Source organism: Terrapene carolina, unplaced genomic scaffold (assembly GCF_002925995.2).
Source record: "Terrapene carolina triunguis isolate 2854851 unplaced genomic scaffold, T_m_triunguis-2.0 Scaffold112, whole genome shotgun sequence".
NCBI classification, from domain to species: domain Eukaryota; kingdom Metazoa; phylum Chordata; order Testudines; family Emydidae; genus Terrapene; species Terrapene triunguis.
In genome coordinates this window covers 22,649,950-22,661,870 of record NW_020664463.1, presented here as the reverse complement: position 1 = coordinate 22,661,870, position 11,921 = coordinate 22,649,950, and the positions used below count along the sequence as shown (strand labels likewise).

Genomic DNA, 11,921 nt, shown 5'->3' with positions numbered 1-11,921 from the left:
GTGTGTGTGTGTGTGTGTGTGTGTGTGTGTGTGTGTGTGTGTGTGTGAGATCTGTTACCGGAGTGTGTTGTTTGTGTTCGACTGTTGCCTTTATGTGTGCTGACATGCATCTCTATACAGTGATCTCTTTAAAAGTGAATTTCATATTGGTGAAAGGTGCAGAACTTGCAGCCCCTGAAGAGGTACAGTGCAGGCTGCAGTCATGCAAACTATCTCAGCTCAGATTCAAAGGGACCATCACTGGCAGGGATGAGAGGGAAATTCAGTCCTTGGTGCAGCCAATTAGTGCCAGTTGTGATGTTGTTTTTTAGTGATGACCTTGACTCCCTAGAACCTGGATGGTGATATACTTGCCCATTTCACACAGGTTACCAAATATATTGTTTCATTGTAAAAATGTGGCCTCTTGAATTGAATGCTTGGGTATAATTACTGCTCTCACTGGGCAGGGGTGCTTTATTTTTATGAGGGGAAGTATGGTCTTGTGACTAAGGCAAGGATCAGACTCAAGAGACCCCAGTTCGGTTCGACCCCAGTTCGGTTCTCTACCCTACTACAGACTCACTGTATCATAGGACTGGAAGGGACCTTGAGAGGTCATCTAGTCCAGTCCCCTGCACTCATGGCAGAACTAAATTTATCTAGATCATCCCTAACATTGTGTAACATTGGACGTGTCACTTCTCTATGTACCTCAGATTTTTCAACTTGGGGATAATAATACTTACCTACATTTCATGAGGCTTAATTCAGTCAAATGCTTTGAGATCCTTAGGAAAAAAGGGCTAAAGAAGAGCAAAGTCTTAATTATAATGATTCTGTTTTCAGTCCAGTCTCAGTCCTTCCTTGATGTGGTTGATATAATTATGTGTATATACCACGAAAGGTGTGTCCTTGGGGGGGGATTTTTTACGATCCCTGCCCCAAGGAGCTTACACACTGGGTTGGATACAATGTGATATGATGTAGGGAGAGATTACCTCGGGCCATGGGGAAGAAATTCCTCCCCCCACCCCCAATGAATATATTGCCAGTCCTGACCCATACAGGTGATCTTATTTAGGTGTGACTTGGATACAACATGAGGGACATTCCTCCCTAGCTATGATCCCACTCCTGAGCTGAGGAGGTGACTTTATCAGGCTACAGCTGGGCGATGGTGAGAGGGATGGTCCCCCTGGATACCATACCAGTCTTGGCTTGCTGAGGTGATGCTATCACGGTGTGCGTGCCTGGGCAAGTGGAATGGCCCCACTCCCCGGGATAGATCCCTCTCCTTTCCTAGTTAGCTTACCTGAGTCTGACTGGGATACACAGAGCAGGACTAGGTTACTATTCCAGGACAAACTGTGTAACCTTATCAGAAAGCAGGATTGTCCTCCCAGGGATACAATCCCAGGTCTGTAGTGACACAACCTTCCCTGGCTGTGACCAGTGAGCAAGGTATGCTGATGTGGGGGAGTACATCTTTCCCTCCATTATCAAGGTACAGTTTGCTTATACTCAGCAGTCCTGTTTGTTCCTCTCTTCCCAGCAGACAGTGTGGCTTCCAGCATCATGGCCTCTGACCTGGAAAGCAGTCTCACTTCCATAGACTGGCTCCCCCAGCTCACCCTGCGAGCTACTATTGAGAAACTAGGGGGTTCCTCGCAGGCGGGGCCCCCAGGGGCTGCCCGGAAATGCCCCCCAGGCTCCCCCACTGACCCCAACGCCACCCTGAGTAAGGATGAGGCTGCAGTGCACCAGGATGGGAAACCGCGCTACAGCTATGCCACTCTGATTACCTATGCCATCAACTCGTCGCCTGCCAAGAAGATGACACTTAGCGAGATCTACCGTTGGATCTGCGACAACTTCCCCTACTACAAGAACGCTGGCATCGGATGGAAGGTGAGGAACGCTGTGGCTGGAGCAAAGTCTCCACCACCTTAAGAGAGCGCTCGTTCTTTTCTCAATACAAAACGTTCCCACTAAGCAAAGAAAAGAGCCAGGTGTAAAGGCAAAGGTCTAGTTACCAGCTGGAGGAAGTGCAGAGCCAGATGACCCTTCACAAAAGTATTCTCTGCCAATCTCTTCCTGGCCCAAATACCATCCTCACTGTACCTTCTGTGGGCGTACAGAGAAAGCCTTGGCCTCCAGAACTGTCCCTCCCTCTCCTTTCCTTAGCCTCTGTCCTGGCCCATCCTGCATGTACACAGACAGCTTTGGCCTTGAGTGATCTCTCACCCCATCCTGGGCATACACAGCAGTCTTCAGTTTCCTCTGCAGCCCTTATCCTTCCTACATAGCATTTATTTACTTCTCTCCGTCCCTCTGCAGAACTCCATTCGCCACAACCTGTCTCTGAATAAATGTTTTCGAAAGGTGCCTCGACCGAGGGACGATCCTGGGAAGGTAAGTAATTGACGTGTTCCCGGGTGAGTCACTTAAACCACAGGGAATAAGCTAGTGTTGCCCTTTCTGCCTAGGTGGTTAAAACTTTGAAATATGTAGTATATATGTTAAAACAAGGAGATGTACTGCTGTATTCGATGACTCCAGAAACATACACTGCAAAGAAATGAAAATGGCTTTCAGCCCACTTTTTTCACCCTGCCTTGTGATCTTTAATTAGATTGAAATATTTTTTTCAAAGATTTTTTTTTCTGCCTTTTTTTTAAATATTAGAAATGCAGATCTTGTATAACCTGTTCTGCCTGAAAGACGTCATGGGTGACTAAAGAACTGGTAGGATTATTACATCATGGGTACCGGGGAAATGAAATCCAAGCACCAAAGAGCAGAACTGATATTTGTTTAAAGCTGTTTTATAACTTCGGGTTTTAAAAACAATTATCACCCACTGAACTCAAATACCCCAAAACAGTTGTAAGAAAAGCTCGCTTTGCTAAAAATTCAGCATCTCTGCACCTCCAGTAAGGGCTAAAGAGGAAACGCCCAAGCTGCATCTCTGAGTTCCCAAGGGAGACTACCAAGAAAAAAAATATTCTGATATTACTAATGTAAATATATTGACAGGAACATCATGAGTCTTTTTTCTATATCATAATGCTTCAGAAAAGGGCCCAAGCCCAGATTCTTTTTTTCTTTGCAGATCACCTTTAAGGGACTGGGTGCTCAGTTGACATCACTTAGGTATCTAGGTAATACAGAATCATCATTTTGGGGATCACAACTCATAAGGCTCAGTTAGTTAGAATGCCCTGTTTCAGTAAACCCTAACTGACTGCATGCTAGTGTGCAGGTTGGCCTTCACTTCTAAGGCCACCATGTCCTGCCTCTGTAATGATCAATCTAAATCACAGTCAGAGGTTAGTAACAGTCCTTGAGTTTAAGGCCAGAAGGGGCCTCCAGTTCAGCTAGTCTGACCACCTGTGTATCACAGGCCACTAACACCTGCGTGCTAAATCCAACAATCGAAATGAGACCAAACCGGTGTGCACCACAGGCAGAGAATAGAAGGGACTGAGGTGCACAAGACCCCCATGGCCCTGCAGTGGCATTGAAATGAGTGAGATATACCCAGATAATCCTGGCAAGTGACCTGTACCCACATGCTGCAGAGGAAGGTGAAAAACCCCCAAGGTCACTCCCAATCTGACCTGGGGGAAGATTCCTTCTCAACCCCACATATATTATCAGTTAGACCATGAGCAAGAGCCAGCCAGCCAAGCACCAAACCACAGTCTGGAACTGGGTCTTCAGAAATTTCCTAGCAAACATGCTTTTAGGTCATCTTGCCCACTCGGATCATTATAGCTTAATTGGTCTATACTCTTATTACTAATAAAGAAATTCCATGAAAGGCAGAGGACATTGATGGGGTGGGCAGGCATAAAGGATGTGCTAGGCCAGGCCATCTCCTTCCATGCTGGATCAGACCCTTCGTTTGTTTTCTCTTGACCTGTCTCTCAAGGTAGCTGGCACCTGGAGTTTCAGAGGAAGGCATGAAACTCCCACAATAGCAATGTACTTCACTGTGCAGTCCTATACTACAGGAGGAGAACATCTTCCTGATGCCCAGCTGGCATTAGCTCATGTGCTGTAGCATGGACATTGATGGCCCTGACAATTGATATATTAGTTGATGTTGTGCGCGGTGGGTCTCAGTAACATCCTGCAGCAGGGAGTTCCTCTCACCATTGGGTTTTCTTTTCAGGGTTCTTACTGGACAATAGATTCCTGTCCAGATATCTCCCGCAAGAGGCGGCACCCTCCAGACGATGATGTGAGTGTGATTCTTTTCCGGGAGCGGATGGGGCTGGGGGCGGGCTGAACTCCACTCTTACTCCAGAAGGGAGTCTTTCCAGGGCCAGCTTGGGGTCCTGGTGGGGGAACAGGACGTGTCTGTAGGGAGGTGAACATGGAGTCTGAATTCTCCTCTTGTCCCCACCATGTGGCTTCCATTGCTGTCACCCAATAGCGCCATCTAGTCCTGTCTGAAGAGCGGCTTTGTCCTCTTGAATGTTCTTCCACTACAGCCAGTACCTCACTTTCCTAGGGCAGAAGCGTGTACAATGTGGGAGCTGGCTTCTCATCTGCAGCTTCCCTTCTCTGTCTGTTTCTGATTTCCTCTCCTCTTCTTTTCTCCCCCTGCTCACAGTTATCACAGGACTCCCCAGAACAAGAGGCGAGTAAGAGCCCACGGGGGGCTGTCCCAGTCAGCACAGAAGCCTCTCTGCCCCCTGAGGCTACCCCTCAGCTATCACTGCAGAGCACCACACCCATTGCCAACTACAGTCAGGTGAGTGGCAGAGGAGGGGGCAGAGATGGGCGAAGTGGGAGATGGGGTAAGGGAGAAAGGGGGACAGGGTGGCAGAGATGGAAGAGTAAATCAGTGATGGGGAGGGCCATAGGGAAGAATGGAAACAATGGGCAAAAGAGGGGCTGAAGAGGGGAGATCAGTGACCAGCAGGGAAGTAGGGAGGAAGTGGAACAGGGGAAAGGAGCAGACGGGGCAGGGATAAAGCCATTAGGGTGTGAAGTGGCTTGAGGATGGGCTGGAGCTAGTATGTCCTTGGGAGGGAGAGGAGGATGGAGTCCCCCATTCTGGTAGGAGAGTTGCGAGGATTTTGAGGGGGAGACAGACAGGTGATATGGGATTTGCTGGGTGTTCTTTTTCTGGGAGCAACCCTCTATCTTCCCCCTCAAATTCCTGAAGTTACAAAGCCAACAATCTATATAGATATTTTTTTCCATACTATTGTCTGGTCTTTAGCAGGGCACAGGGCCCGTGGATGTGGCAGCCACTGTGGCGGGAGGGCAGGGCCGTGAAGGGGCAGATGTGCCACCCCCGCTCTACAGTACTAACCACGACTTCAAGTTCTCCTACTCTGAGATCAACTTCCAGGACCTGAGCTGGTCTTTCCGAAACCTCTACAAATCCATGCTGGAGAAATCGTCCTCTTCCCAGCACGGTGAGTATCAGACCTAGATGCATGGCGCATTGCATGTGTGACCCTGTGATATCCCCTAGTGATGCCCCTCCCGGCATCTCTGAGTCACTTCCTCTTTCTAGCAGCATGTGAAAAGAGGGTTCCCCTGCTTTCAAATGCTAGCTTCTCCCCGCACACACACACTGTGTAGTCCAGAAATTCTCCTTTCTCAGGCTGTCAGCTAGGGTGACCAGACAGCAAGTGTGAAAAATCGGGATGGGGATGGGGGGGTAATAGGAGCCTATATAAGAAAAAGACCCAAAAATCAGGACTGTCCCTATAAAATCGGGACATCTGGTCACCCTACTGTCAGCCCTTCTCTCTCTTTCTGTAGAACTAACAATGATTTTTAAAAATATCTGATGTTGAATCAAAAGGAGCAAGAAAAATTCCTAAAGGGCTAGAGGGATCAGCTTGTGAAGAAAGGCTTGAAAAGATAAATATGTGGAGGTCTGAGGTCATGAATTACCATCTAAAGGTGCAAGTATTGTCAGGTTGTAAATCGCAGGAGACCGACAGTTATTTGGCATAAACTAGAAGTAGTGGGATGAAATTAGGCTGTGGAAGGGTCTCTTCAAAGGAAGGAGTGCAAGTTCCCATCACTTGGGTCACTTAAAAGTAGGACTGGACAAAGCCCTAGAGAATAACTGTAGAGGAAGGGATAGGGTGGAGTGGACAAGATATAACCTACTAATCCAGTCTCATCTTGAATTCCTCTGGATTCTGTGATTCAGGGATCAGCCACTAGAGGGCAGTGTCACACTTGCGACAAGAATAGGGGATGCAGAAAACCTTGAACAATTTCAGCTTGCTGTCCCTATATTTAAAGAGAGACATCCTTGAAAACATCAATCTGGTATGGGTAGGGCAATATTATTAAACCAGGACCTACCATATATCAATAATCACTCAACTTTCAGTCAGTCAGTCTTTCCACACTGCAGTCAAAATCTGCTACTCTAGCAGGATCAAACAAACCTACAAGCAGAAGGACTCCAGTGGGTCACAGCTCTTCTGTGACAACAATAATAATGATTTATTATTTGTATTATCCTAACACCGACAAGCCCTAGTCATAGAGGAAGGCCCCATTGTGCCAGGTGCTGTACAAAAAGTCCAACCTCTAAACTGTTGGGAGCCCAGCAGCTCTCATAAGCTAAGCAGCGTCAGGTTTTGTCAGTACTTGGACACCAAAGGGAAACTCATGGTGCTGCAAGAAGTGGTGCTGGTGACTCAGCTGGCGTGCTTTCCCCTCTGAGTCAGCACTGACCTCAGCGCTAGGGGTGCTGTGCTCATAGAGCTGCTGCTGTTGGTTAAGATGTAAAACCAAAGCCTACTTTTGATGATCGATTCAGGAGCCCCATTGCAGGGAACAGATAGCTCGGGGATTTGGCAGTGGTATACTGGGCCTCTCATTTAGATTGCTCAAATTCAGGTCCTGTTGATACTGAAAACAATTGTGGTGCATGTGACTTGTCTGGCTGTTCTCCATTCTGTTCCCATCATCACCAAAACTAGCTAATCCCTCCCTAGCAATCTTAGCTGAGAGCCAAAGGGTTGAACCAGCCAGGGAGACTGAGCTCCCCTTTCACTCAAGTTAAGGTTTTTGAAATCAGTGGAAGTTTCTGAGTGCTCAGCTCTTCTGAAAATTAGGCCCCTATTTAGGTGGCGAGCTATGGGCATAGCCTAACTTTTGGCAGCCAGTTTTGAAAATCTTGCCTAGGAGTGTTATCTCCATTCTCCGTGCCAAAATACTGCTTGGTAAATATTTGTGCTGTCCTAAATTCCTTTCACAGCTTCAGTTGAAGGCAGTTTTGGTCTCTTCTTCTGTCTTGTGTGGCTGTTAAACAGTTGCTGCCTTCCCCCCAGAGGCAGCTGCGTTTCAGCAGTGTGAGAGTGACCCTTGTATATAACTCTGTAGAGCACTTTAGGATGAAAGCTGCTAGAGTAGTATTAGAAAGCCCAGATCAAAAAATTGGAGATTATTCATTCGTAACAGTGACTTAAAGGTGATCTCTGAAGGCAAAACCAAGTGTGCATGTGCCCTTTTATTGCTACTTTTACAGTGTCCTAAAGAAGCCTGAGAAATTGAGATGGGGTTGGGGGTTTTTTGCTTGTTGGCCAACCAAAGCAATATCTCACATTCAGCTTGATGACAGGCATTTCTGTGTTAGGATGTTTGTCAGTAGCACAATAGATTTGAATGCTGCATCTGATCAATTGCAAGATTTCAGGGAATGTTCTGGGCATTAATGGGCAGAACCCTGTAGATTTTGGTGAAGACTGGAAAACCAAAAGGAGAAAATGGCAGGCACATAGAGCCCCTGGTATCTGGTTAGCAGATCCAGCAGTTTCAGCCACCTCTGTAATTGTCTAGAGATCAAAGGACAAATTGATGACAATTATTAATACCTTCCTGCAAAACAATATCCCCACCTCAGCTCTTCCCTTCTTTCCAATACAGTTTTAAAATGTTGACACCTTGAATGACATGTCCCAGACAGAAAGAAAAAAAATGAGAAGGGGTTGGAGGGTGTGGGAGGAGGGGGGAAATGAGGGTTCACACAGAATTCTTGGCATGGCGGGGATGGGGTACTCTAGTGTGGGGGAGAACCGAGGGCCATGGGAGAAATACAGAGCCCCTAGCATGGGGGGAGGGGATGGGGAACAGTGATATTGGGGGGAGGAGACATGGGGGTACACAGACCCCCCTGGCATGGGGAATGGTGTGGAAGGGTTGCAGAGTCCTGAAATAGAGGGGATGGAAGGGTGGCACACAGGGAGTTTATGGAGGGCATAGAGGAAGGCAAGGAGCCTCTGATGTGTGCAATGCACTCAGCCGACAGAAACAACAGTGTGTGCAGCCCTCTAGTTATTTACCTTAGAGAAGTGGCAAAGTTTCTAGCCCAAGTGCTTTTGAGCTACAAACGCAACAACAACAACAACAAAAACCATACCACACCCACAAAAGGAAACTCGGGGGGGGGAAAGGAACCAAATCTCACATGTCAACACTCACGTCATCTAAATGTCTTGTCTGACTTCGGCTTTGTGCAACACAGTCTCCTCTAGCAGAACCACACGTATGTGATATTTCAGGAGAATGAGTTCAATTTTGGTAAAACTGCATTAAATAAAAACGTGGCCATTACTTAGCCCAGGGGTTCTCAAACTGGGGGTCAGGACCCCTCAGGGGGTCACAAGGTTATTACATGGAGGGTCATGAGCTGTCAACCTCCACCCCAAATCCCACTTTGCCTCCAGCATTTATAATGGTGTTAAATATATAAAAAAGTATTTTTAATTTATAAGGGGGGGTCGCACTCAGAGGCTTGCTATGTGAAAGGGGTCACCAGTACAACAGTTTGAGAACCACTGACTTAGACTATGGAAAGGCCTGGGTCATGTGCTATCTGTTTGAGCCTCTAGAGGGCACTCTAATGACTGAGTGCATTATTAGGGTAAGTAGGATGAGGTCACACACAGGCAGGTGTTTGAGCTTGGCAGCCACCTTACCCACATTTCTTAACTCTTGTTACTCTCTCCCTGCAGGTTTCTCTTCTCTCCTTGGCGACATGCAGCCCTCCAATCACAACTACTACATGTACCAGCAGCAGCAGGGCCCCTCATCAGTGGGGGCTGCTCCCCCACTCCACACCCCAAGCCCAGAGGGCTGTCCACCCCAGGGGGGCAAGCAGCAGGGTGGCGATGGCTATGGCCCCCCACCTGTGATGTCCATGCACCCACCCCCGATGCAGCATGGAGGGTACCACCAGCACCAGCAGCACCACCCGCACACTCACCCACAGCAACAGCAGCACCAACACCAGCAGCACCAGCAGTCACAGGCTTCAATCAACAACGCTGGCTTTGGTGAGCTGCAGGCGATGAAGGGAACTGCTGGGGGCAGAGGGGGCTGGGATAGTGTTGGGGTTCAGTAGGGTGCCCAGGGCTCCAGTGGTGAGCTCCCTCACAGCAGCGCCCATGCACTACAGAAGATGAGATACAAAGAGGGGGGAGAGGCTGAAACTCAGGTCTGAGTGAACTTGGAAACTGCATTCACCTTTCGCCTCCAGCAGAGGGGGATCCAGCCCCACAAGGCATGGGGTGCAGAAATGAGGGGGGAGTTGAGTACTGAATGACCAGGGAAGCTGAATTTCCTGTCCAGTGCAGATTTAGGGTCTTTTGGCAAGTAATGGACAGGGCCAGGTTCTGTTTATTTTGTATTACATGGGGGGAGACAGGGTCGGATTAACTTTTTGTGGGCCCGGCGCCAAACATATTTGTGGGCCACAATGGAGCATGGTGAGGGGAGGTTGGTCCTGGAGCAAGGGGCTGGCCCAGGGAAATGGGGCATGGAATGGCAGAGGTGGTCCTGCTCTGCCCATCCCAGTGCAAGGGCACTGTTTACACACCAGCAGTCACCAGATGCACACTGGCCTGCCCGGCCCTGTGTTGCCAGCCTACCCCTTCCCCTCAGGGGCGGGCCCATGCTGCGCCACACAGCCCCCCCGCCCAACACCCCCTGACTCCCTATGCCCACCCCCCACCACAAATACACAGCACCCTGCACACCACCACCCCTGCCAGTGCCCCCCCATCCACAGCCCCACCACAACTGCCCACTGCCCCACACAGAACCCCCACTCCCTAGTGCCCCAACACACACAGATCTCCCTCACCCACCACTGCCCAGTGTCCTTCCCCACAGCCCCATCACCACAACTACATAGTACTCGCGACAGACCTCCCCCCAATGCCCAGCACCCCAACACACACAGACCTCCCCCCACTGCCCAGCGCCCCCCCAACAGAGCCCCCCACTACCTAGCACTCCAAACACACAAGCCTCCCGGACTGCCCAGCGCCCCCACCCCCTCACAGCCCAGCACTCCCCGACAGACCCACTCCCTCACGCCCTGCCCCCTGGGCACACTCACTGGCCTTGCTGAGCCAGCGCAGAGCAGGGATCCCCCCTCCCATCACAGTGCTAGGGAGCAGGACCGCTGAAGCTTGGGAGCACAGAGCGGTCCCGTCCGCCGGGGCCCCACCCGACCCTGCCTGCCTGGCGCTGGTGCCTGCAGTGGAGGAGACGTTTCCTTGCAGTGGCGAGAGGGGGAGGAGCCGCTGGCTTCCCCAGCCTGCTGCTTCTGCAGAGCGGCAGGGAGAGGCTGAGGGCTCCTCTCTGCCCTGTCACTGGCAGGCAGTCACCGGGGCCGGAGAGGAGCACTCAGCCGGTTGGCAGGCCGAGAGGAGTGAGCAGTGGCCAGAGGTGGAGAGGAGCCAGCAGCTGAGGGTGCAGCGCAAGTGGAGTGGGCTGGGCCAAGGCCCCTTTTTGTGGATGGGCCCGGCACCACTGACGCGATTGTAAACCTGGTACTGGTGGGAGAAGAGGGGTGTTACTCCCTTGTAACTGTCTTGTCTGCCTGGCTTCCCAGCATTCCCCCCTGAGTGGTGCTCCAACATTGACTCGCTGAAGGAAAGCTTCAAGATGGTGAACCGGCTGAACTGGTCTAGCATTGAACACTCCCAATTCTCAGGTCAGTGGGAGATCCCACCTCTTGCTTGACCCAGTGGGAGACCCAGGTTCAATTCCCTGCTCTGCCACACACTTCCTGTGTGACCTTGGGCAAGTCACTCAGCCTCTCTGGGCCTCAGTTCCCATCTGTACAATGGAGATAATAGCATTGCCCTGCCTCCTGGATTGTGGGGAGGAGAAATCCATTCAAGATTTTGGGGCCCTCAGATACAGCGTTGATGGGGGCAACTAGAAGATAGATAGATGGCTTCCCAGTCCCTGCTGCTGCTTGTCCCACTCATGTGTCAGAGATAACACGCTGCGACTAGAAAAAGGGAGGTCCCCAGAGAATGCACAGCGGAGATTAAAGGCGCGCATGGGGTGGGGAAGCCCTGAGTGTGGAGAAAGGGACTTTATGAGGGGATACAGCCATGAGAAAGGAAATGGTGAGCCCCTGAGTGTGAGGAAAGGAGGATTCCCGGGGGAGTACCCATAGGGTTAGGGATTAGGCAAGGGGAGGGAGTAATATGCATGAAGTAACTGGATTTCATCCCCCCCCATTGCCCTTGCAGAGCTGATGGAGAGCCTGCGCCAGGCTGAGCGGAAGAACTGGACCCTGGATCAGCACCACATTGCCAACCTCTGTGACTCCCTCAATCACTTTCTCACCCAGACTGGTCAGCTCCCTCACCTGGGGGGCCCTCAGCAGCCCCCCCGAATCTCTGATTCTTGCGCCCTGAATAGTGGCAAGCAGGAGCAGTCCATGAACCAAGGTACACAGGCGGGGGACCCAGGATGCCGTGCAAATGGGTGAGGCAGATTCCCAGTTGTGTAGAGGTGGTGGACACCTTGTCACCATGCTAAGCACCATGGCACTGCTACGCTGCCCAGTGCTACGCTGCTTAAAAACACTCAGTCTTTGTCAGTGTCTTTCATATGGACTGTGTCCCACCCAGTGCTTAATTTGT

At 50.3% G+C, this 11,921-nt stretch overlaps 1 protein-coding gene across 1 annotated transcript in view; it reads left to right on the top strand.

Annotated features, from left to right (window-relative positions):
• FOXJ2 (forkhead box J2) overlaps nucleotides 1-11,767 on the top strand; it is a 30,460-nt gene extending 18,693 nt beyond the window's left edge. Inside the window, exons 2-9 of the mRNA XM_024214168.3 lie at nucleotides 1,535-1,890; nucleotides 2,320-2,394; nucleotides 4,160-4,228; nucleotides 4,604-4,744; nucleotides 5,219-5,417; nucleotides 8,988-9,308; nucleotides 10,874-10,975; nucleotides 11,526-11,767. Of these exons, the coding sequence (XP_024069936.2) occupies nucleotides 1,558-1,890; nucleotides 2,320-2,394; nucleotides 4,160-4,228; nucleotides 4,604-4,744; nucleotides 5,219-5,417; nucleotides 8,988-9,308; nucleotides 10,874-10,975; nucleotides 11,526-11,767 (1,482 nt within the window). The 5' untranslated portion in view covers nucleotides 1,535-1,557. The remainder of the gene's footprint in view (nucleotides 1-1,534; nucleotides 1,891-2,319; nucleotides 2,395-4,159; nucleotides 4,229-4,603; nucleotides 4,745-5,218; nucleotides 5,418-8,987; nucleotides 9,309-10,873; nucleotides 10,976-11,525) is intronic.
• The last annotated feature ends 154 nt before the right edge of the window (nucleotides 11,768-11,921 follow it).